The sequence below is a fragment of the Lichenostomus cassidix genome, chromosome 1 (assembly GCF_008360975.1).
Source record: "Lichenostomus cassidix isolate B80296 chromosome 1, HeHo_3.0, whole genome shotgun sequence".
Classification (NCBI taxonomy): Eukaryota; Metazoa; Chordata; class Aves; order Passeriformes; family Meliphagidae; genus Lichenostomus; species Lichenostomus cassidix.
In genome coordinates, this window is record NC_139479.1 from 59,775,303 (window position 1) to 59,801,889 (window position 26,587).

Below are 26,587 nucleotides of genomic sequence, written 5' to 3' on the forward strand. Positions count from 1 at the left end.
TTAAACATCATACAGTTGGTGATTGTCCAGCCCTGTATTCTATCCAAACTTCCTATTAGGCCAACCTACTCTCAGGAGAATCAACAGCTTTTCTTTATTTAGTGTCATCAGTAAACTTGGTGTGGACTCAGCTCCTACATACAGGTCGTTGACAGAAGCATTGAAGAGAATTGGATCCCAAGGAGCGGATGGCTTTGCTTGTTTCTTTTAATCAGGAGCATGGGGTTGAAGCCAGAGATCACCAATCAGTTCACAGCCTTCACTAGCTCAGCTCTCTGCTTGAGACTGATTCATTATAAATCAGCTTTCTTGCAGCTTAGTTTACCAGCCCGTAAAACAGGTAATTCAGAGCCAGGCTGTCAGCTGTGAACTGGCACAGCTCTGCTCCATTCCCAGTGTCAGGAGCGTGCATATTTGGCCAAAATTAAGCATCATGCATCCCTGGTGAGGCAAGCAGAGTGATTTACATCATGACCTGGCTCACTGCATTCATGTCTGCATGGAGAGGTGCAGACGTGACAGGATGCTGCTCTGATACAGATATTACACAGCTCTTCTTAAGCTGAAGTGGCAGTGTGGCTTCTAGAGGGAATCTGTCATATGCCTAGCATGTGGCTTGTGTCTACAGGACACCCACCCATATATAAATAATTCTTCTCTACATCACAGGACCAAAGAAGTTTTAACAATTCCAACTAATTTGGCTTCTACCGTCAACAACGAAGTCTGCTATGTCCAGCCTTGTCTGTAAAATATTGCTGATTTCAAAATACTGTTTTTGTGGGTGTTAGAATAAGTGACCCCTTGCAACGCTGTCCCAAACTATGACTGGGAAGTAAAATGGCAAAGTCTAGCAAGAACAATCTCTTGACATTCTATTTATGGAGCCAGTCAGAAAGTAAATAAGCACACACCTGACTGGAAAGCTTCATTTCACTAATATCAACTGAGCATATGAATTGGACAGGTTTCATGATTTTCTGCCCAATTAACACAACTCCAAAATCTCCAGTCAAGAGTTCTCAGCCCAGGGTATTCCTTGGCAGAACCTCAAGACATCCTGCTTGAACAGAAAAACAAAAACAAATGTTCCTCTCACACGACTTAAATCCCGGTCTTGACCCAGCATAAGGATTGATGGTTTAGCTGTTCAATTTCCCCCAAGAGTTTTAGTTTTTCACAAGGTTAAAATATAGTATGGATTATATACCCACTACAAGAAGAGACTAATACACAGTATGCAATATTAATCACAGGTGATGTTTTCAGAACATAAAAATATAATATCCTCAGAAAACATCCCATATATTTTTAAAAGGACACAAAGAATTCATGACCAGTGCAAGAGATCTCTTTAAAAAAAGAAAAATCTTACCTGTCACAAGCTGTTGTCCTGCTAGTCCTACTGGAACCATCCCCAGATTATTCATAGCTGTAGCCCAAGCCGTGGGATCAGTGACTGACATGTTAAGCTGTGTGGTATCTATAGCTATACTTCCCAAACCATCAGCTGCTGCAAGAAAATAAACAAGCTGTAAGTAGAAAGGTCAATGCACCACAATTTTAAACCAAAACCTTCAGTGAAAATGAGGTATCATAACCACTGTTTATTTTGGGTTTATTTTTTAATTATGATTCACCTTTAGCTGACTGGTAATAGTTCTTGGTATTGTATAACAGGGCATAAAGACATTGCAAACATTCAACAGACATAAAATGAAACAAGAAAGAAAGAAAACTTTTCCACCATTAGGACAGTCAAGCAGTGGAACAGGCTGTGCAGTCACCATCCCTGGCACCTTTCAAGACTCAACTTGATAAAGCCCTGAACAGCTGCTCTGACCCTATCTCTGGCCCTGCTTTAAACGGGAGGTTGGATTGGAGACCTCCTAGGCCTCTCCCAACCTCAATGAATTGCCCTGCAACACTCTGATATAACTTAATGATACATAAATAGCTGGGGAACTTGACTAAAACCTGTGAGAACCAAACCACACCCCAGGGAAAGACCTGTTTTCCATAAGGTGAATTTTTTTGTTTTGTAAAAGATTTAAGAATACATTATCCCCTAACTAAAAAGAGATTTAAAAAAATCTATTCACTATAGGAAATACCAAGTTTTGCTCTAAAATCAAAAGAGAAATATCATGAATATGGTCAAAATAGACTGAGCCCAGTTATGGATCTTCCTTCGATGGGGAAGGAAGAGTGGGTCAGGTATTTAAGGGATAGTACCTTTCTGATACTGAAACACCAGACACAAGATGTGATCACACATTTTTTCTTCTCCCCTCCCCAGTCACACCTGAAATCAGCTCTTTCCAGCTATTTTCTTACGGCCTTTGCAGACCTGAGATATTTACCGGCAGCCATTGCTTTTCCCCAGATCCTTTTTCTTCTGTGAGACTTCTTCAGCTAGGAAGAATTAGCTACTGTATTAGCAGCATCTTGAGATGGGATATCACCAAGCACAGGACCCACACACAGCTCATTAGGCTCTGAAAGAGAAAAGCTGGAAATCAACCACAAGTGCCACAGTCAGAATGCAGCAATGGACCGATCACTTTTGAAGGCACTGGAAGCTCCTGCCCACTCCCCCTGGATCACCAGCCCCAGCCTCTGCACACATTGCACAGCCTCTGTAAAGGCATCCCAGCAAACTCTCCTCCGTCCCTGCTGAACAAACAGTACTGTGTATGAACCTGTCAGACTGCTGAAAAGCCCTTCACAAATTAGGTCTTATCAGGAGCTGCACAGCCTCCTCGGCACGAAGGCATCAGCTGAAAGAACATATTAAGGGATGAATGTGATTTTTTTTTTTTTAAACTGTTAACAATTAACTGATGTTGCAAGTTTCAAGGAAATAGTTGTCTGCTCTGAGATGGAAAGGGAAAAGAAAATACTGTGCAATGACTTACAGAACGGAGCCTGCAGGGATATGGAAAAGAAAATTTAACAAAGCTGAGGATGATGCCTGCTCCTTAACTAAAACTGCACCCTTGGCTCACAAAGGTTGGCTAGCTCAAAGCAAAAGCGCAGTATCTGTTTCTAGTTAAAACACATTGCTCTCATCAGGTGTCTGTCAGACCATGAATTTTACATAAGGGCAACTTCTTGCTGTAGCTGTTACTGTTTGGGAAGCTCACCATGTTAGCACATAGCTCATTGGAGAGGCAGCTGAACAGGTGACAGGCAAGAGGTGTGAGCAAAGTCTGAGCTCCCAGCACTTACAGCAGGGGCAGAAAATGCTGGGTGACGATGATCACATACACATGCCCATGTGAGTCTTTGTGCACATGGGACTGTGGGTGAAGGGGGGCCACGTCACTTTTTTTGTCTGTCCAGTAGCCTAAGGGGTCTGATCCAGAGTGTTGGGTACCAGGGGCCAGCAACTGACCAGAGGCTTAGGAGTGTTCAGGGAGGTCATTAGTGCTGTGCAGGTCAATTTCAGTGACTTGTTCAGCCCAAGAATAGCTGTGCTGACTTTAAAAAACTACTTGAAAGACCTTAATTAAGAGGTTTCCAACATGCAAACCCTAAGGATTCATCTTTAGAAAAGACACAATTAACATAATTACACTATATTTTAGCTTAGTACCTCCCACACTTTTCTTTTTTTCATTTCATGCGCAAAAAGTACAAGCCAGAAAGTTTTATGTTTTAGTTCCATGACACTGTACAGATCATTTCATAGGAACATGACCAAATCAATGGCTGTAAAAGTGAAGAAAGAGTAGGGCTCAGACAATGTGCTACATTTTTTTGCATGTTGTAATTTACAAATAACCACCATACTAGGCTAAAAAGCATTTTGTTCAAATCTACAGTGGGTCTACTTAAAAGTCAATATTTATCAACCCTTAATATTTGAATTTGCAATTCCAATTCTTATTTGATCTCCAGTATTCATTATACATAACATAAAATATTTTTATCATAAAATTGGCTTTTAAATAACATCTATAAACACCAAACAAACATTGAATGGAAGTCCTCTGCAGGGAATGTGACTAACATAATACAAGGCATCCAAGATTTATGTCAAGTTTTTAAAAACTGGGTCTGTCCAGTACAGGTCCTTAAAGTTGTACTTAGCCTTTTCCACTGAGGCTATAAACTTCTGACCACAAACATCTATTTCAAGGTTAGGGCTGGCTGAATTATTCCTTGTAAATAAGTTATTTCTCACACAGTACAGCCCCACTTGCTCTTTATGAATCATTTCCAAATCAATCCCGATTCACAAATATGTGCTGAATAGCCAAGATGAGAGTGGTTCACTTCTTCCCCTAAGCAGCAGCCTTGTTGCCTTGATGAAGAAAGGAACACTTAAAAACCAACAGTGATGAAATGACTTTTCATACCTTGCTTGTCCCCCTAATGCATCACCATAACTAATGGTGATGGTGAGGAATGGGGGGAAGGATGTACTGCCCCATGGTTTTGGGGCAAAGGCATCTCAGATAGGCACAGATTGCTGGGATAAGAGGTACAAAATGGGTGTTGAACTCTCTCTGCCATCCTCCTTGCCCACATTTTACTACTTGGTGAAGTGGGTACCAGGGGACATAACCAGGTCAGCTGCTGAATGCTACACTTTCTTCTGCTCAAACCCACATTGCAGTTGCATCAGTTCTCCCAAAAATACAGCATTCTGCCAAAAATACCCAGACACCGGGCGAGGCCAATGCACCTCAGCCTACTGGGAATGACTTTTTGTTGTTTGTCTTCTGACATATTGTTCACAAATTTCAAATTTTTGTATACTTCCATGAATTGTTGACAAGTATTTGTCTCCACACAGAGTAAGAAGAACATAACAGCATGACTATGAAAGAAAGCAGAATCAGTGGGTTAAACTGGTGAAACTTGTGTCATACTATACCACCAGATCTGCCCGATATGCCGTGGAAGTCTTTGCTTCAAACACACTCTTGTAGCCCACCCTGGCTCTGGGCAGCTTTGCTTTCTCTCTGACCATCAAGTATACTGTTTCATCAGAAGTACCTGGATGCAGTGCAGGGTGAACCAGGGGAAAAGCCATAAAAGAGAACGTGAGGAGCCTAAAGTGGAACTAGTTCTATCTAACCAAGAACTGCTGCAGGCTATTTTGTCAGTGGAAGAGAGCTGAATAACAAGCATAAACGAACCTATGAACACTGAATAATTTGCAGTAAGCTGTAGGCAGAACTAATGCTCCATCCTGAAGGACACAGATTGTAGAAACTAGCTCTTTTAAAAAGAAAAATACTAATTGTGAACATCCCTTCTAGTGACAACTCAGTGGTTACATTAACACAGAGCAACATAATATGGCTAAAATAGTCTCACAGGCATTTCACACCTGATTTAGACTCAAACTTTAGCTTTTGTTTAAAAACTTCTGAAAATTTGGATAGCAAAGGTTTCATTAATGCTTAAAATAAGATCAGCTTTCGACCAATTTCAGTATTTCTTTGTATAGCTCAGACACTGCACTATTACATACTTCATGACACTGGAAACAAAACAAGCAAGGAAAACAAACAAACCCACTGCCTAAGTCATACAAAAAGCAAGATGCTAAGTTTGATGAGAAATACATCTACTAGCAAAGAGTCTTGCTTTCTTAATAATAAATTGAATCACTTTGCTACTGGTTAAGCAAGGAAGAAAGTGTAAGCTTATGCAGGGATCTTGTGTAACCTGAGCAGACATTAACCAACACCATTTCACTGACATCACACCTTTAGAGAGCATTCCTGATTTACAATTCACTAATACTCCTCCGGGCATTAATGACCTGAAGATATATGTAAAAGAAATCTGGTTTTATAAACACTTGTGCATGGGGGTAGCTCTACTCCAGGGGAGTACCTTCAGAAGCAAATAAAGCCATAATCCTGATTTATAGGAGAAAATGCAAAAATATTCTGTGTCCTGCTATTCCTTGATGTTTGGGAGAGGCAGGAACATTAATACAAACTTCCTGATTTGAGAACTTCTGCTTAACAAAATTCTAGCGCCAAAGCAAAGCAATTTCATGTCATACTTTTTTTGGTGGTCTCTCTTTTTGCAGACATGATGCAAGTACCAGTCCTTGGATGGTGAATTGCGAGACATTTAGACTTCCCTCAGACAGGTTGTCAGGAAGATAAAGCACCTTCAAGCCCATATCAATGAGCACTTCTCAGTCATAGCAGTCATAGCAGATTGTACTTAGTGCACATATTTTATACCAGGCAATTAAATGCAGTTACCCAAATGAATACAGAAGTCAGTTATATATTGTGCATCAATTATCACAGGCAATGAATGCCATGAGACAAAGAAATTAACACAACATAAAACTAATTCAATAACAGCAGATTGTGAAGTTAAAAATCCTACCCTTTAGATATCCATAACACCACAGACAATGAGTTACAACACAGAGCAAAGCTGATTAAATGCACCACTGTAACGAGGCTCTGTGGAGGGCCAGGTCAGCAGCCAGCCCTGGGATGCAAGGAGGAGGTTCTCTGCCCAACTCTGACACTGACCTGCTGAGTGACCTTCAGTCATTTCACCTCTTTGTCTAATTTTTGTGACCACTAAATCCTTCCAGGAAAAGACTGCTGCCATCCACCTTTTGAAACCTGGGAGTTCAAGTCATTAAATGCTGTTGGTGCTGATTCTTGAGGAAACACAGATGGAAAGGAGCAATGTAGAATCTTGTGAACTGTTAAATCTAGGTGCGTTTTCCAGTTCTTAAAAGAATGGCAATTTCAAAGTGTTTGCTACTGCTCACTGTGATTCATAGGACAGTGGTCATTAGGTTGGTCACACTCCACCTGACCTGCCAAAGTACAGGTCATTCATCAGGCTAGCTCCAGCTGTCTTCTAAAATATATCAAGTGTTTTGTACTGGTTCTTCCCAGTGTTTTTGTTTCTCCAGCTGCATGCAGGATTCCCAGTAAAGAAGGGAGAAACAGAAAGAAAAGCTAGACAGGGATATGCTCTAAGTCACTATCCATTTCTTTTGAACCATCTTATGATGAAGAAGAAAGATGGGAGAGGCAACAACGAAAATTTTATTTTTGTGCCATAGCATCCGACGTGGGGCACATGAAAAAAAGAGCATCTCCAATGTGATTCTGAAGATGGAATATAATATTTTTAATAATATTGCATATGCAGTGTTAAAAGAATAGGCATTGTCTCATATTTTTGCATGGTTAGTGGTATGGTAACACCTAGAAAACCTCACCTAAATTCAGAAATTCCAAATTAAGGAAAACACACATTTGTTGCAACAATTTGCCAAAAGGCATTTACTACAGCAAGTAAAAAACTACATGAGGTACCAGAGCATTTTTGGAAGAGAGCAGTTTATTTTTGGAGGGGACCCTAACTTAGGCATCAACTGTATGCTTCATCTCCCTGCAGCTCTACTGGAGAAGCCAGTTGCTTTCCAGCATCTCCAGAGTCACCCTGCTTACATGGATTTTTCTGCCACATCTCCCTCTTACAGGAGGCCCTTGAAAGCAAAGATTAATTCTTCAGGAACTAGCACTTTTCTTAAGAAAACAACTCCATTAGGCACAAGCTAGGGAAGATAAGATCCCTTAGAGCCTAAATGGGAGCTCTGGTTAAGTGTTCACTCACACAACCTTTCCAAATTTTTGTCTTATGAATGATTAAGAACACCTTTGTTCATTCTATATTATGCCACTAAAAACCCCCATTGTCATCTTATAAACTCATAAAATATGTGCTGCTGCATTAAGAGCTTTCACTTTTAACTATGTACACTGAATATGTAGATTTTTCCATAACTGTAAGGGATCCTTTCCACCAATTTTCACTGAAAAACAGTTAATGAGTAAATCATGTCCATAATGATAGGACTAAGACAACTTAGAGGAAAATCACAATATATTTACAGTTTCCCTCTATATTCAACAAAGGAAATTTGATCAAAACATATTTTCTGGAAGAACTGCTCATTTGAGACACTGCATTACTTAAATCCTCAGTCCCAGCACTTCTTGAAGATAACACATGGTACACACAAAGGCCAGACTTCCCTTGGAAAGCAGAGCACTGAGAGATTTCAACGGAGAAAGAAAAATAAAACAAAGGTCTCCAAGATAAACAGGTATTCTCTTGCGATGCTCCTCGAAAGGTCACTCGGTAATATTTCATGGTAAATCTCAGACTTCACTGGCATCTCAGAGCAAAGTCTTAACAGGTTACAAATGTGCTTTTTGTTCTGCATATATTTTAGCAGCTGCAGTCTGATTATGATGAAATCTATAAATAACAGAATCTGGAGGCACATTAAGCAAAGCATTATAGAAGTCCAGCTTACTTACTGAAAAAGCATATACAGTTCCAAAATCATCTGGAACAGGAAAAAAAAAAGTCATGTTGCTGGCTAGCAATGCAGTGCAGCCTTGATAAAAACTGGTCTGATTATTCCTTGAACACAAAACACTGTTGTGAATTGACGATTGCATCTGTTTTTCACCCTGCCAAGATGGCTTGCAATTGTGACTCACTTGCTTCCCATTTAAAAGAACAGTGACTTAACGACTAAATTAGGACAATCCTTTCTTTAAATGCTGCATTTTAACTTCATTTATGTTTAACAACAACAAAATATTGTGAAATGTTTTAATTATTTACAGCACTATTTTAATAGCAAGCCTTTTTTCACACTACTTTCTGCTAAAGGCCAGTGACCACTTTAGAAATATGACATCTCACACCACTTCATTTCAGACAAAGGAGGAAGCATCCAAAGCAGAATTTGAACAAACACACTTCAGCAACTTCATTGAAAGGCTGAATACTGAAACAAGACATGCTGGAATACCTTCTTATTGCCATAAATACCTGGGCCAATCCTTATATATGGGCTGTACATGCTATTTCTCATCTTTCTGCGCTTGAAAGAATACCTATATAAAAGCACCACACTTAACAAATATCATCTCTCACTGTACCATACACAATGTCCTTACTTCATGTTTACTAGACCTACATCAAGTAGCTAAAATACAAAGGGTTGTTTGGTTGAGTTTTTTAAAGAAAAACAAAGACAAAAGAAGAAAAAAAAAAGACCAAAGCAAGCTGGGACACACTTCCAGAAAGAGTATTTTAGCTTCCTGGCTAACCTAAAGTGAAATCACTCCCATGTCACCTCCTGAAAAAATGAACAGCTTGACGGGTAGGCCCTGCCTGTGGCAGAGCCCCAGGGACTAAATCATACAGACCATCAGAGGCAGGGGTACCTCGCTATTGAATTTCCACATGAACACAGACTGCTGTCTCCTACTCCCAGAAGACCAGGATACAGCTGAGTTTCACATGGCAACATTATGTATGGAAAGTCTATTTTAAGTAACTTTTAGAAGTTTCTAAAATGCATTCATTATCATTTTTCTTCTCCTTCAAAGTCTGTATAATTGAACTCCTGGAGTTAAGGCAGCCTGTCTTTTCAGGCAGAGATTCATGGGGGAAAAAAACCCCTAACCTGTCAATCAAACTATTTTCACATTTTTAAAATACACTTTTATCACTGGGTCAAACTGTGGCAAGAGGTGACATCTAAGTGCCTCGGTTAAATGCAAAGGTGATCTGCAGAGCACTTTTTGCAGAATACTAAAGCAATCTAAAGTCATATTGATCAAAATTTTATGCAATGCCATCAAGTATTCTCTCAGTGACGGCTGTTAAGTGAAAATCTGGAAAATAGATTTAGGCTTGTTTTGTTTGTTTTAATTCAAGGTTTCTGGTGATAAATTTTGCTTAAGAGAAAAACTCACTATCTCTTCTATCAGCTTACATGTGTCCTCACTCTGAAAGCTGCCATCCCCTTTTAGCACATCACACTCAGGATATTTTCTCCAGCTACAAGCTCTAAATTGCCAGTGTGCTCCATGGGCTCATTCATCTTGCAATCCTTCCATCCCTCTTAGTATAACTCCTGCTCTCCATTTACCTCATAATAGTCTTTCTTGCTTTTCTTTGCATTATTTTGTTTCCATCCATTGACTCCACACTTCCCCTACAACGTAGGCACATTTCTTGCCTTAATCTGCCATGGGCCATTTTCTCACCCAAATATCTCTTCACAGCCCAGACATTATTGTTTGTTACACTGTGCTGTTGTATTAGGGAAAGAAGGGATTCACCTCACCTAATTTCTGCCAATGCAGACACCTATGCTTGAATCTTCCTGCTGTTATTGCCAGTGGGGAGAAGCAGATACCTCTGCCAGGCTGCTTCTGACACCTTCCTTGCCAGGCAGTGAAGCTCACCTTGGAGATGAACATCTCACTCCCCTGGCTGGAAGTCTACACTGCAGTTTTGGATATGAACATCTGTTTTGTCAGACACCCATGGGATGAGATGAGCTGGGCTGAGCAAACTGTGCCTTGGGAGCTCAATTGTCACTCTGCTACCTGCATGCCATATGAATCCCAGCAAGACACTCAGTCCTGAGGGACTTGGCTCCCATTCCTGTCCTTTGCCTGATAGCTCTGGCACAGGGAGCTGCAAGAGAACAGAAAACACGACTCAGTCTGCACTAACTCATGAGAATGTCTCCAGATATAGATACATACAAATTATTAGAAAGAGATGGTTGTCTTTCTGATTATTTTTCTGCCCATCCCCAGTGAATATGCGAACATATAACTATTACTGTTTGACAGCGGGAGCTGCCCACTCTAACACATTTCCAACAACTCTGATGCCCTACATCTGCCTTTTCTCTGGAGAGAAAATTCATCCTGGACCTTTTCTTCCTACTTCCAAATGATAAATCCCATCTCCTCAGCCCCATTTCTTTACTAGACATTTAACTTCCTTGCACCTTACTATTCCCATTTTAAAGATCAGTGTAAATCACACACACCTTGGGTACCACAGTCCCCTGTTTCTGCCCACCAGCCTTGCCAAGGCTGCTGCTGGCTTTCTTCATCATTCATGCCGTATTTGGGGGCAGCATCTGATTTTGAATTAGAAGTGAAGTCAGCTACAGGGAGCTTTCCTCTGTCCTTTCTGATTTCCGAGGCTGTTTGCTGTAGGTAAATGAGGGAAACAATGAATGTTTCCCACCTCCCAGGATGGAGCAGAGCTTCCAGCATCTTTGTGCTCCTGCATACCCAGTAGCTTTCCTCAGAGGTTGAATTAGGTTGCTAAGCAGAGCCAGGAATTTTGCCTGTTTTCTAAACAGTTGTTTATGGGATCACTAGCAAGTTACATAAATTTAAGATTATCACATACTCTGTGGGCACTGAGGGAGAAGCAATCCCACAGTTAAAATGAGGTCAGCTCAGGAGAACAGCAGCTACTATGTGTACATCGGCTATGATCAGGCAACAAAAATTATTTCAATGCTTCTGCCTTGTAACTAGCTGCCAGGAGGTCAGTACAGAGGAGGCTTGAGTTGCAGATCATGGTGAATATAAGGATGTTAAAAGCCCTCCTTCCCTCCCGGTGATCCTGCAGTACCTTACCTAGAAAACAATCCTTGCCCTCCCTTTTCCCTGAAACACCTTCTCGTATGTTCACTTCTCTTCTTCAGTTTCAGTTATAATTCTTCTGGGCAGGAAATCACGTGGATTTTCCCTCAAGCAGGGGTAAAACCTACTGGAAATGTGGTGTTCCTTGTGCTGTAATTGGACTGATGCTGGCTTTAGCCAGGAGCCCCCCAGGCAGGGATGTCAGCAAGGCAGCACTGCTCTGAGCTACAGAGACAAGGCCACCCCCTTGGCAGGCTTCTGCACTGCACCTTGGGCAGCCAGGCTTTCATCACATTTGAGGCTTTTAAGGTGCCACTGTGTTGTAAGGCTAGGAATATTGATGATCATAGCATTCTCCTCTCTCTTCGTGCAGCCCCTCCACCTCTTTCATGTAGTTAACAATCCTCTCACCCACCATTTTCTGAAGCGTTGTATATTTGTTTGTCTTTTCTTATTTGAATTATAAGCTCTTCAGGGCAGAGAATTTGCCTTTATCTATGTTGGTAAAGTACAACGTCAATGTACTGCACTATATAAATATTTTCTAATAACAAGGGCAATAACAAGAATAATGTATTTGCTTTTCTTTAATACAGTATTTCTAGTCTTCAAGATAAAATCAGAAACAACCCAAAGTCAACCATACCAAAAGATTTGCAGAACCTTTAACCATGAAGCGGAAGCCATGAAGCCACTCTGTGAAACTTTGGTAAATTAGTTACTTATATTCATAAATAGCAGTGAAGATCCTTGCAAATTGACCCTCTGGAAAATATAAAGCAGAACACAACCAGTATAAACCAGCAGAGCAGTGCTTCACATGTGTATTATAAGGATCACAAATGGCCTCCTAGTTACTTTTTAAACAAATGCAATGTTAATACTTTCACTGCAACACTATGAATAAAGCATTTGGCCTGTAGCTATGAATATGGTATCTGACGGCTTTTGACTTGTTTGTTTATATTGTCATCCAGGAAATTTATGTGCCATGCTCTCTTGGACTCAATCTGGACTTCACCCCTAGAAGGTGCAGAGGACATGGCCCCTGTGGAGAGCTCTGGGGCTCAGCAGTTTCCATCAGCTTCCCCAGTGTACCTTGGTGGCCACCACTCAAACCCTCCCTACAGCAGCACAGAGCCCTTCTGGCACACAGGAGCAGAATGGGCGCCAGGGTCAGTGTCCAGGCCTCTTTGGCACCATCTCCGCTCATGCTGTTAATGGTTTCTTTGTTCTTTAAAGCTCCTAGGTATCAAATTAATCAAAATAATGGTGATGATGCAAGAGATTAAACTGACAGGAGTATGAACTGCCCTTGTTTATCCAGGTGATACTACAGGAAGTGCAAAGCAGATACACGTAGAGGACAAAGCCCTGTCCTTTGAATTTATGGCCTGCATGGAAAATGCTTTGTGAGACCACTATATTTCTGTCTAAAATATATGGTTTAATTTAGGAGTGCCCGAGTGACACTAGCGGCCTCTGATATATAAGTGGTCAGGTTAAATGACCTCTATGTACTTTCTTGCCTGAAGCTCAGACCAACAGCAAGTGGAGCATTTTGAATGGGTCCCATTTGTTATTCTTTTAATTGCCCACTAATATTTCTTTCAGTACGAAAGACTTAATAGAGCCCTTCTGCCTCCAAATGTCTTCCAAACTATCCACATTGCAATTCAGCCAAAACAAATAAGGGGTCTTCAGTTCTCTAAAAATGAAAAAAAACTTGACAGGGATCCAGGAGGTTTCTGTTCCTCATATAGCTCTGCAACACACCCTTGGCAAGTAATTTAAACTGTCTACACCTTGATCCCCCACCCATGAAATGGTGCAATTATACTTTCTTTATCCCAGACTTTATTAATCTTGCCTAGTCCGGCTGTTCTCTGCTTACAGGGTATGTCCAGCATCACAGGACCATGAACTGGACCTATAGATAACACAGGACTGCATTAGGTTAAAAAATATTTTCCCCCCTAAAAATCAAAACTAAAGCAGAGTAGAAAAAACAAAAACAAAACCAAACAAACAAACAACACCCCCCAAAAAATCGATTATCATAATTTCCTATGGAATCACTGTTTATCTGAATGTGGAGAAAATAGAAAGTTTCCTTTAAAAGCACTTGCAATGAAATTCACACCCTGTCAGGTGTAAATTACAGCCTGTATCTCATCTTGTTCCATCTACAGCTCCTTTCATAGTCATGCATAGCACCAACGTACAAAAATATTTCCTGCATGTGATCAAGTGAGTGTGGGCACATAAGATGCAAGCAAAATATGAGACTTTAAAAAAAAGTGTTTACTGGTATCTTAAAAGAAAACTAAAATTTGTAATCATGCCATTTCTCAATCAGATAAGGTGAATTACAATTGTGCTTGGGAACACAATTCAAATAAATCTAAGAAATATTTTCTTTAAGATGTTGCAGAGAACTGAGGTAGCTAAAAATAAATGACAGAAAGAAATAATAATCCCAGGAACATGATTATATTGTGCAATCACAGATATAGTAGATCACTTAAATTAAGTCCTGATCATAATAGAGCTGCTCAGTGGAATAGCATGGGAAACAGGCTTTTCATCTTGTTTTCCCCAGTGTCTTATGCAAGATCTTCTGATTGCATATGCTTTACGACATCTAATAGATTACTTCAGGCAAATATCTACATGCCACAGTAAACTCTGCAGAAAACTGGTTTCATCTATGCTCATCTTTGAAATAGTGAGCTCCCTGAGTCCTGTGGGTTGGTGACTTTGCAAAGTGCATCATTGGCACACAGTGAAACATCACTGAGTTTGGGAGGAGTCACCAGATGGAGTCGTAGCACATTGTTCTTTTATTTCAGGATCCATATTTCAGGGTGCAAACAAGATTTCAGCCTGGGTAGAAATTCTGTGTCGTTAATCTTCTTCAGGACAACTGTGGCTAGGGGCAAGGAAGCAGCGTATTTAGTTTAATTACATGGCCAGAAATGCCTGAGCTAGGAAATTCTCTCTTAAAAGCTGGCAATTTCCTTTCATTCAAGAATAGTTAAAAAGTCTTAATTGTTAAGCTATCTATCCAAAAACTATACCTAAGGTTTACTACTGATTAGCTCTCCAAATGCTTATCAGTTGGTGAAGACTTGATATCTGCCACAGCCCAGAGACAGAAGCAATAATTTTCTAGATGCTAAAACCTTTGTGGGGCACTGAAATTAAAAACTTGCTTGTTCAAATAGGGCATGAACAAAACAGCTTTGTATGATTTCTCAGTGAATGAAAAGAGATGCCATACCTGCTATGAATGGCTACAGAATTTCTGAAGACTATGCAAACTACTTGACTTTCCTGTCATGTCTGGCACAGGTTTTTGTACTTTACAGGATAAGACAATCAAACTTTGACCCTTAGCTTCCTAATAATCAACATTTGGGTCAGTAAATTCAGTTTAATTGGAATTCATTCATGTTTCTAAGGGGAGTTTAATGATGGAAAGATTCATGCTTCATCTCATCTCAGTGGTACTAAGATTCACATATGCAGATCCATCACTGAGAATGGCCTGGCCTCTGTTATCATTAATTGAAGCATATTAAGAGACTTAGCAGAAAAAAAAATCCAAATATGAAATGTCAAGAGACAGATCCATCTAGTTTCATATCCTGTAGTTATAATATACCTTAATTACAGTTAATTAGGAGATATTGTTCCTGGTGGAAGATCATCTGACATAGTTTCTGTGGGTGATTAAACATAGAACAGAATTCAATGCATTTGTTGAATGCAGGATCTGTTTATTGTGAGTGTGCCATTCTATCTAGACTATCCTTCCTACCACACAGCAAAACAAAAGAAAGTCACGGGTCAAATGTATTTCCCTTCCCTCATGATGCTCTAATATTCCCTGCTGCCTTCTTAAATTTTCTGCTGCTGGCCCCTGAGGACTCTAGCACATGATACAGCTCCCACTGAGGAGGGAAACAGAGGATTCTCACTAGGCTTCAACTGAGCCACATCAGATCCTAAATACAAAGCAGATATGCGAAAAGGCTGAGGGAAGACAAGTGCTACAGGAATTGACCTCTGCGGAAGAACAGTGAAGTTGGACAGAGAATCAATGAGGCCTTCAGTACCATTTGTGAAAGAGTAATCTTTGATTTATTGGAGGAGTGCTATTAGCTGGAATCCTTTCCTCATACAGCGTAAAATACAAAAATTAGAAACTCAGGCTGAAGGCATGAGCTCAGCTTCTGCTGGTGTCAACATGGTTTGCTCACACTCATTGATCTATGGTTGTATGTGACCCTGAAATACATTCTGCTGGGCTGCCTGAGATCTTTGCTCATGCTTGGAATAGAAATGACAGGATTGGTTTTATCACTGAAAAGTAACCAGTGAAGCAATGCATTTCTTCTGCCTGAAAAGTAACCAAAATAACACAAAATAACATTTGTGACGTAATCTTTTTTCTCAGTTACCAAAAAAAAAAAAAAAAAGAAAAAAAAGGGCATAATTGGCTAGATTACTTGTACTAGTAGAAAAAGCCTTGGTTTTCACAACCTCTGTGCACACTGGTTTCCTAAATGCTTGTTTACTCTGAACTGCAACAATTGTGATAAATCATTTGTTATTTATTCTTCAGAGTAACTACATGCTTTGGGCAAAGACTTTTTTTTTGTTCATTATTTATTTATTTTCTTAAAGCAAAACCACTCTTTTAACACATTTTTCCATTCCCAGTGATGGATTTTATCTTTGATATGTGATCCAGTTATTTAACTACCTCTCACTACATCTCCCATGAATTGTTTATACAGCAACTTGGCAGCATAATTTGCATATCACAGGAAAGATCCCATTACATGTTCCCAGAGGTGCGGTTTCACTAGCTTTATCACTTTCTGCCACCTATGCACATCCCAGAAGCTAAGTCTGGTTAATCCAGAAAGGCACTTCTTGGCTGCCAATAGTAATTAAACATTAATGGTGCAGTTACAACATCTTCAGCCACTTAGAACTTATATCCCCATTGTCTTAGACAAACACCCAAAAACATATTTATCTTTTCATACAACTTTTCCTGCCACAGGAAAATCACAGAGCTTTACCCTTACTTAATCATGTTCAGCTCTTGCAGACTTGATCTAAAATAATTAGACAAGGAAAAAATATACAAAGAAAAAAAGTTGGAAAAAGGGAAGTGTACTTAGAAGCAGAGTAACTGAACATGCCACAGAGGAACCAGAGAAGATTGTGGAGCTGGACATGGTATTTGCTCTCCAGACTCTAATTTGGTGACTGAATAGGATAATGGCTCTAACTGTGGGCTTCATGTTGATAAAAAGCCCATATTTGGGTGTATTCCAGATTGTTCTTCACCCATTGTATGAAACATTAACAAAAAATGACAGCAGTGTAACTTTCACTGAGAAGAGCACTTATTCCAAGAGCTCTCTAGCAAGATCAAAGCATACAATCACTAGGGATCAGGGCACAGGAATTAAAGGGAAGGCAGAACCACACCAGAGTCAAACGCCAATGAATTTCCTTGCACAAAGACCTGCTGTCTCCAGATGCTTTCCCAATAAGCAGACAAACAGTCCTGTGCCTTCAAACAGAGTTTTCCAACATAGATTTGGAGGGAACAAACATTGCAGGTACCAAATTTTGTTACCTTTGATTTTCTCTCTGCAAATCCACCTTGCAGTGAAAGACTAGGCACATTAAGTTCCAAACGCAAACTCTGTTTGGGTGAAATTTGGAGTCTGAGATCTACAGCAGAATTATTACCAAAAAGAGCCTTTTCAGAAAATGCCTCACGCAAACCTCGTAAGAGTTGCATTCAGTGCAATAGCCAACCCAGCATCTTTCTCTCTAGCAATATGAAATAAAAACAAAATCCTCAACTCCATAGAAGACTCGAAGAGTGAGAAAGGGTTGATTCACTGACAAAACTAATGGGCTATTGAGTCAGTAGCCTTTGAGTCACAAAGTCAACCTCAGTGAACATTGATTGAAACTGGTCATATCCCACAGCCCAAGATCGCATTATATAGTGCAATAGCCAGCAGTCACAGTGACAGAGCAAAAGGCAGATTAAGCACAGCTGTCCTCTCAAGTCCAAGTATAGCCTTGTGGGCAGGAAAGAAAATCAGAGCTGTTCCTGCCTGTTTAAAAGAGAGCATTTAGTTTTTGAGCGTGTCAGCATGATTCTTTTTGAACGCACTACGTTCACTTACATGCCACCCTGACATTTTAGTTCAGTAGTACAAAAAAACCCAAAACCCAAAACAAGAGGTAAGGTTATAAAATCAAATATGATGCTTTCTGCATGTTAAAATAAGTGTTGCTTCCACAGAGACCTGGTAGCTCAAACAGCTGCAGCACTCTGCCAGTACATGAAAACCAAAAAATGGAACTGACCCGGGTTTCACGGTTCAAGCGTGCCGTGGCAGGGATCCCGGCACGACTTCCAAATTCAAAGCTTGAATAAACACAGTTGTAGTTTCTTGAAGTGGATGCTTTTAATGCAATCTGAAAAGGGTGAGAGAAAGGGCACACTCCTGAAACCTATGTTTCTTAGGTAGAAATTCTGCCTGGAGAAGCCCAGCTCGTGACTGTTTGCTATTAAGACTGTACAGGAGAGAGGGAGCGTCTGAGTTCACATACTTAATGCTCAGTGGTGTGTCTGCGGAGTGGCAGGAAATAAACAACAGTGAGGAGGGGTTAACCAGAGACCTGCTGGCTAAAATCTATATGCCTGAAAACAGAAGGGAAAGGGCTGCAAGGTCAGATATAGTTTAATTGTTTCTAATAGAGAGATCAGCCACAGAGCTACCAGGCACAGACACAGACACCCATCACAGGCTGTACCTGCTTGCCATCTCCCCCTAAACCCAAAATACTAGTTGTGTATCATGTCACATCAGTTTTTCTGAACCAATCTAGAACATCCTCCTAATTCCCAAATACAGCATCGCCAGAAAGCTATACAGTAAGTAGGAGAGGAGAGGAGAGGGAAATTAAGCAAGTCACCTATGCATGGTTCTCCATCACATTTAGAAGTCTTCAATCACACCCTAGGATGTGTTCTCCAACTTATTTCCTAAGACAGCTGTGTGCCTTATGAAATAATGCCCCCATTCTGCCACAACTGCATCAAGGGAACATCCACACAGATGGTCAGATGCGAGTAAAAATGTGTCTGAGCCCAATAGGAGATGGTAAAAGGAAAATCCCTCCACTTGTAGCCTGTCTACCAAAATTTCACCACTGCAACCAGTCACAATTGACTCAGCAGGCAGGCAAGAGAAGTGCTTTGTGAAGCCACCAGCCATGTGTGCAGACAGATGCATAGAGTTGGGCACGGAGCACAGAGTTAGAGTGCAGATGTGGGGATGGCTTGAGAGGAAGAGGGACAGAAGCTGCCCACTACGCTTGGAAATGTGCAGAGAAGAATGAGCTAAGCTATGCTTCCAAAGAGCTCATTCCACTGCAAGATGTAGAGGATGAAGCAGAGATGTTCCAGAAGATCTGTCACAAGCACAAACATTGGCAGAAATCAGATGTGGTTGCAGACATTTCTCTTCAGCTTTTTGCCAGCAGCTTTTCTTAGAGAAGGAAACCTTTCTTACAGGAAAGTTACAGGGTACTGCCTCCCCCCAAAAAAACCCCAAACCAAACCCAACTCTATTAGTAGAATATGTGGACAATGGTACTGGGAAACACTCAGTAGTAATGGGGAAACATCCTGTAAAGCATAAAGCAGAACTGTGGCTGCATGCATTTTTTGCATACAGAGTATTTATAGATGCTAACCTGGGCAATTTCATATCTCTAGATATTTACTCTGTGCTTGTCAAATGAAATGGCATTTTTCATCCCATTTTGACTGGAAGAGAGAATATGTTTGGATTATAAATTGTTTAGAATTACTTGTTAATGCTGTCGGCTTTTCTGTATCTGCTTGTAGGAGGGACAGGAAGGAGAACACAAATAATACGTTACACATAAAACCACAGTGGAGAAAAACAGAAAGCGAGCTTTGTTTTCAACACATTTAAACTGTTCAAATGACAAGAATCAGTTGCCGTGGAAGCAGACCTGCAGCTGAATGAAACCTTTCACCTGTCCAACATATGAAATATTTATTATCCGAGGGTGACTAGAGATTAAATAAGCCAGACATACAATGCAGAAAGCAGACCCTGGCTCATCACCTCCATGAATGTCACAGGTCCTGTGGCAGCCAGATTAGATTTTGCCATTGAGAAAGGAAACTGGGCTCAATTGCAGTATTGGGTGTAAGGAGAAATAAAACTAGAGGAAAGCAGTTTCTTAACTTTCTATAATCTAACCAGGTTGGTGAAGCAAAATGATGATTTTCTATGGTGTTTAGTAAGGCTGGAAAATGTTATCACGTCCAATTAGAGAGAAGAGCCCACTCTCTCTTTAGATAATTACTTTTCCAATAAATTATTCTTGGCCACTTGTTTCCCCATAAAAATTGCCTAGTGTTTTTGCCTTGTAGAAGTTGTTGAGTTGTTTCCCTATTTTTTATTTTTTTTAATCTACTTACTTTGTGTGGGTTGGACTTAATTTATTATAGGGCTGAAACTTGGCAGAGATCCAGACACAACACTGAAAAATGTTCATACTAAAATTCATTGATGGGATTCCTTGTTCATTTTATCTCAGAGCCTCCCTGACAATTCAGTCCTGTAAAATGGAGCACAACTGATGCAAAAGTGGGTACGTAATCCAGGTCACTTTATTTTTCAGAAAAATACTTTAAACATCTCTGTTGCTGTAGACAAAACCCTGAGTATGAACAAAAGCCAAAGCCATTATTTAAGAAAGTGATAATTTTGCATAGCTGCTTTCAGCAGTGAATCACACTTGGAAATAACATTTTTGCCCTTTACCTCATTAGTTTTCCAAGAAAATCTGGATTTCGAAGGTTTTTGGCATCCTTAGTGTAGCTAAACAGCTTTAATGCCTGCATTCTAAGGTAATAAAATTTTCTAATTAATCTAAGGGATAAAAATAAAAATAGAAGACTGTTGTTATTAAATTTTAAATGATACTACAATAAAGAATATTTCTGCTAAGTCTGGTGTGTGTGAAGGGACTGAAAAGTTGGAGAGAGTTAACATATAGCACCAAAATATGATCACTTCTTTCAGTTCATGCCATTTCCTTATCACATTGCATTTGGCAATTACATGAAGATTTTAGCAGCGTGGATCAGGTAACATAATTTCAAGTCAGATTTGCAGGCTCTTGAGTGCTGCACAGGGCTGATCAACAATTAATATGGAAGTGAGGCATATGCCAAGATGGGGAGGGGAGGAGGAAGGGCACAAGAAAAGGAGTAACAGGGTATCTGAGCAGTGCCACAGTGCCAGCTGTGCCATCACAAAACCAATGTGCACACTGCAGGAAAATGGGGATTTCTGGCTTCACAGTGGCAGATAACATTTATCTCTAGCCTCTTCCACAACACAATAGACCTTAAAATATTAATCAGCCCTCTCTTCCAGTTATGCTCTTCTGGCACTAGTCCTGTGCCATAAAAGAGTGCACCTCTGATCCCAGGCAGGAGCCCTTTCCCACATCCAGCTCATAATACCGAGTTATACACTCTGGCTTTTCCTAGACTCAGCCCTCATTTTCATGGCTTCTGTGCAAATAACTTCCTCCACATCTGTTACAGAGTCTTTGCCCTCTCACAGAGTGCTGTGCTCATGCTTTCCCAAGTTTGCCAGAAAGATATTGCTAGGCTCCAAGTGCACCAAAAAAACACAAAACGTGCCTTCTTTCCTGCCTTTCCATCTGCCTGGAATACCCTCCCTACTTTCCCACCGTGGTACATCAAGTACCTTCCCTTTCTTTCAGAAAACTGAGAATCCATCTGTTCGGCGAGTTGCTCCATCTGCAACAACGGCAAGTCCAGTGATGTGCTGCCAACATTTCAACAAAGGGCTCCTCTAAAGCCATTCCCCTGAGTCAGTAACACAGCCCACGTACCCAGGGTGGGGATGCTCGCAGACAGGAGGCGTGTGGAACTGGCGGCCTCTATTCATTTGGTTTTCCCATTTCAACAAAATGCTTTCCCATATCCATGAAAAGAGGCAGCACCGTTTGGCAAATACATTTCTGTTACACACCTCCTACCAGAAGTGTTAATACTTGGGTCCTGGGAAGAAAAAAATAACAAACAAAAGAACCCACTTTGTTGAGACAGTTGCAGAGTGTGCACCTGGACAAAACACAAGGGATGATGATGGTAGGGAGGGATCTAAATCCCTTTAAGGGACTCCTCAGGACTGTATCTGTGTCAAGCAAGTTAGTGAAAGGATGCCAGTTACAAAGAAGGAAATTATGCCAAGTTTTCCTTTTGGCATGAGTTAGTGCAGGGCTGAGATTTGCAAGTGTGCCTGGTGAGTCTGAGGACAAAGGTGAGGGAAGCGGGCTCAACAGTTATGGCAGGCAGTTTTTCAGAAGGAAACTACACCACTTTTGCCATTCATACTTCTGTATCAGGTATGAATACATATAATACAGTTTATAAATATATCTATGAATATATGCATAAATATATGTGACTCAGATAGTTGCTTTCACAAACTTCAGCTGCTGCTTTTGCTTCAAAAGCTGTCCTGTCTCAGGCATTTTAGAAGTCCAGTCTTGATGGTCTTTCATATGTGGTTATACACAAGTTGATACATGCAGGCCAGGATGCTCTGACTGCACGTACCTTGGATTGACCACTATTCCTGCCACTATTTATCAGCTGCACAGTGTTAGATTTATGACAAGTTGCAGTCACATATAAATGACCAGCTCTTAAATAAATTAAACTCCCAAAGTTTTCAAAGGTAACAGTGTAATACATTATTTGCTATTTTTGAAAATATCAGCAGTTTTTTAAGATGGTCTTAATAAAAATAGGAGAACACTCTGCATTGGAGCACATGATCTATACCTCTTCAGATTTCTTATGATATGCTTTTTAAATAAGGAAAATTAAACAAAAACAATAAAACCAAAAAAGGACCCCAAAACCAAACAAAACAAAAAACCCTAAATAAACAAACAAAAACATCAACAGCATCTCCCTCCCAAAAATCTTGGACTCAACAACTCAGTGTTGAGTTCAGTAGATGACTTTTGTTGGATTTGAAGAAGAAAGAACACAAGATTAGCAGGAGTTGCTAATAGTTTGATAGCATTAAAATATAATACATGTGCAAATTATAACACTAAATAATCTCTATTTATATGCCCGGAAAGAGTTTAAAAAGTATGCTCTGGTTTTGTTGACTTTGGCTGCCACATAAATGGCAAAGTGTCAAGTCTGTTACCTAAAAAAATGTAGGCAACGCTAATGTGTCTGTCCTGTAATGAGTTCTTCCAGAAAGAAATCCTGGTCCTTATCTAGCAGAGCACATCAGCACATTTTGGAGATCATCCATCTATAGCAAAACACTTTGGAACATGTTTATGTTTAAAGCATTTGCTGAACAGGCAGAGATTAGGCACGTGCTCAGTCTGTCTGTTGAGCTGTGTCCTGCTTTAGGCTCCCACATGGTTCTCTGCCATGCTCACAGCTGCCCTGCACAGCCACCCCGCTGGCTCCAGAGCCACAGCTCCTCCACAAAAGAGCTCTAAAGACCACACCGTATGAAAATAACAAAAGGCAAGTACAGCCCAAATCAAAGCATCACTGGGAACTTTGCTTTCAAGCCAGGAAAGACAAAAACTTTTGAAGCAGAGGGCTGATGTGGTCTGGGAGGGCTGGAGCGCTGCTGACCCAAGGCACAGACATACAGCTAAATTGTTAAGGCATGACAGCATGGGTGGAACATAAGGATCATTCTCTCCCTTTTGCAGACAATAGAAATAAAATGAGGCACAGATAAAAACCCCAAAAGTTACCTGCTGAAGATCTGCTAAAGCATAACTATGACAGGAATTTGAAATGAATCCAGGTCTGCTGAATCCTACTCTGATTCTCCAACCATCAGATCAGCAACCTTCCTGGCTTTGAAAGAAGCATTCAAATAATAATTAAAGCAATTTATATTTCCATCATGTTAGCAAGGCAAGGAAGCAAAAATGCTTTGCAAAGAATTGTCCAAGTTACTTGTCACAATGGAGATCAGCTGAATCAGTTAAGGTGAGGCAGAGAGTTTGATGCTCATTGGAGCATTTTCCTCCTCCAAACAGGTGTACATTAATTGCCTTCTCATTTTTCTCTATTTTCTTCAAATCTCTTTTAATCCCAGTAATATGTCCAGCCCAGTTTCACTTAGATTTGATCTTGACAAAATATTTTATTACTCTTCTCCCTAATCTGTGCTCCCGAAGTGATTGCATGGCATGGGAAGTCAGTTCGTTATCCCAGAGTGAGTTCTTTGTAATCTATACAGCTCTCATCTGTTTAAATGATGTGAACAAGAATACAACATCCCATACAAAAACCTCACTTTTCCTTTCGGAAAGAAAAGTTCCTGCCCTCACTAGTCTATGACTGAGCAGGAACACAAAGCCACCAGCCCTAACTTAAAACCTGAGGGGTTATGTTAGGCCATAAGTGGTCCAGTGAGTTTGTGAGTGGGATGGTTTACACCATACCATAACTTTGAAACATTCTGTGTTATAAGGCTTGAAGCTGGACATCCACACTGCATGAATTTAAAGCATTTGCTACAGCACAGTTTCATCTCCAACACACACCTGAAGGACCCATCCTTCTCATTTTTTTCCTACAGCCCTTGAATATCCCAGCTCTCCAATGCAGTATCTTTCAGTCAAGCCTATATGAACTGTCCCCTAATAAAATACAGGCATGTGTGCACACAGGCATGTTCTGACAGACCAACCAACCAACCAGCAAGGTAACACTATATATTTATACTTAGCATCCAACTTGCTCAGTATCCTATTTTAAATTATCTCTCTTCAAATATTTTCTTCACATTCCCTCAAACTTTTTTACTGCTTCGCCTGTGTACAGCTGCTTCTTCATGAGGCAATTTCGTTGCTCAGTTAACTATCACATTAATCAGGTGAATGTGTCTCCCTAGTATATCTAACAATTGCTCATTAAATCAGGTCTCCAGTACTGTTGAAAAATAATTAAAAACCTGTCTCCAATAAACAAGCTATAAAAGCATTAAGGACAAAATAGTACATAGGAAACGTATTGAAAACGCAGCGACAGAAAATTCTGACCAGGCACAGGCTGGGCAGATTTAGCTGAATAGTGCTATAATTGTTCATAGTGTCAGGCTAATAGTAAAAAGAAAGTTATAAATATTCACTTCAAATTAACAATGAATGTATTGTGGCTGAACACAAGCTCCTTTTATGTTTGCTTCCTACAAAGAGTCATGCAAAGCAAATTCAAAGCTTGTGTGCTCCACTATTTGTTTCCAGAATAGGAGGTATAATTGATATGGGATTTACACAGCTTGACGAAGCAAGGGAGGCCAGACTCCCAAAATCTTTTGGATCCAGCACACAAAGTTAATTAAACAAACTGTAATGGAACTGCACTGGTTCCCTGCAACTTCTTCATCTAGCACCATGCACAAGGATACCTAATTACAGTTTGTCAGCAACTGAGGTGATGAGAGAAATCTGCCATCAGGCAATTCAAACAAATATAAACTAGAGGTAATAATACTTCTATTGAAAGAACAAGAGACTGAATTTGTCAAGTAAGTGATTCACTTTGCTTTAATTGCTACACAGAAAGCAAAATGACACAGTAAGATCTTGGTGACCAGATAAAATATGTCATTTTCTCCCCATCCAGTGTACCATGCAGTGCTGAACAGATGAGTCACCTTTCCCTGCCTGCATTAAAAGAGAACAATTGGAAAAGATTTAAAATTTAGTTTGTAAATTGAGCCTATTTAAATCAGCTTCAAGTCAATCATCTCATCTCCAAGTCAGTCACTGATGGCAGAGGCAACTTAGCAATAATGAGTATTTATATTTTGCAATTCTTCTATATGTGTTTAGTTAGGATTGTGGTGGTTAATCTACTGTTACACTTAATTAAACACCGTTAAAATTATACTTTAGGCTTCGTTTCATATCTCACTAGCACAATTACAATCTAGAAGCCTCCATTTTACATCAATCACTAATTTGCTCTCCGGCAGTGTAATTTCTTGTTACAAAGCATTCATTTCTAACAAGTCAAGGTGTGCTGAGTACTTCTACCACCACAGCAGCCATTTGCCATGGTGAAACTGTGGCCCCAGAATACAGAATCAGTATCTGTCTTCCTCCTGAAAGCCACAGTGTTGGACCCCAAAAGAATCCCACAGCATGTGCCAGAAGCCATATAAATACCCTATATGCATGTGATCTAGGAAGGGTACTCCTAAACCATGGGTGGGCTGAGGTGTGTGCTGGGGACACACTGCCATCCTGCAATGCAGCTGGTGAACAAGCAGTGGAACCACTTTAATTCTATAGAAAAGCAATGACCAGACGATAGAGAGATGATTAGCAAATCCACAGAATTAGCAAATAGAAAAAAGTGGGAAAAGCCTCACACTCAGTATAGCTGAACTTCCCCTATCTTCCAGAAATCAGATGCTTCTTGTAAAATAGCAGAAAGAAAAGGGAAAGGAGGACAGCCTGACAAGCAAACCACAGAAAGAAGTGAGATATTTATCTTGATTTTGTATCTGAGTGCTCTTCACACATTTCTGCAAGGCTTAGCTCTGCATTACAAGCTTACTCAACATTTACTCGACAGTAATTTCCCAGCCACACTGTGCGTTAAATTAGATGGTGTTTTCCTAGGTATTGTTTTATGTCTGCACTTCATGTGTAAAGATTCTCTCTGCTGACTTTTGTGCAACCCTCACCTCTTTGGGAGGCACACACATCTATATAAGCACTACTTAAACACACACATAGCATATGCTTGGGCAAAAGCAAAAGCTTGCATGAGTGCATCTCTTCTGAAGTTTGCTGCTAATTAATATGGGGCAAAAAAGCCTTTCAAAGGGAATCTAAGCTGCTTTTGGAAATCAATTATTTCTTAATGAATAAGTGTCAATCATCATCTAGCCTAA

General features: G+C 40.2%; 1 protein-coding gene across 9 annotated transcripts in view; it reads right to left on the reverse strand.

Moving 5' to 3' along the window:
* The window catches only part of ENOX1 (ecto-NOX disulfide-thiol exchanger 1), a 365,143-nt gene that overhangs the window by 130,726 nt on the left and 207,830 nt on the right, over positions 1–26,587 (reverse strand). For 5 of the 9 annotated variants that reach the window (XM_085059363.1, XM_085059308.1, XM_085059312.1 and 2 more), the window contains 2 exons: positions 2,364–2,498; positions 1,376–1,513 (listed from right to left, as the gene is read on the reverse strand). In XM_085059363.1, the coding sequence (XP_084915489.1) occupies positions 1,376–1,513; positions 2,364–2,373 (148 nt within the window). In that variant the 5' untranslated portion in view covers positions 2,374–2,498. Of the gene's footprint in view, positions 1–1,375; positions 1,514–2,350; positions 2,499–17,906; positions 18,044–26,587 lie in introns of those variants that run through there. The other 4 variants (XM_085059319.1, XM_085059338.1, XM_085059355.1 and 1 more) reach the window with 4 other exon arrangements.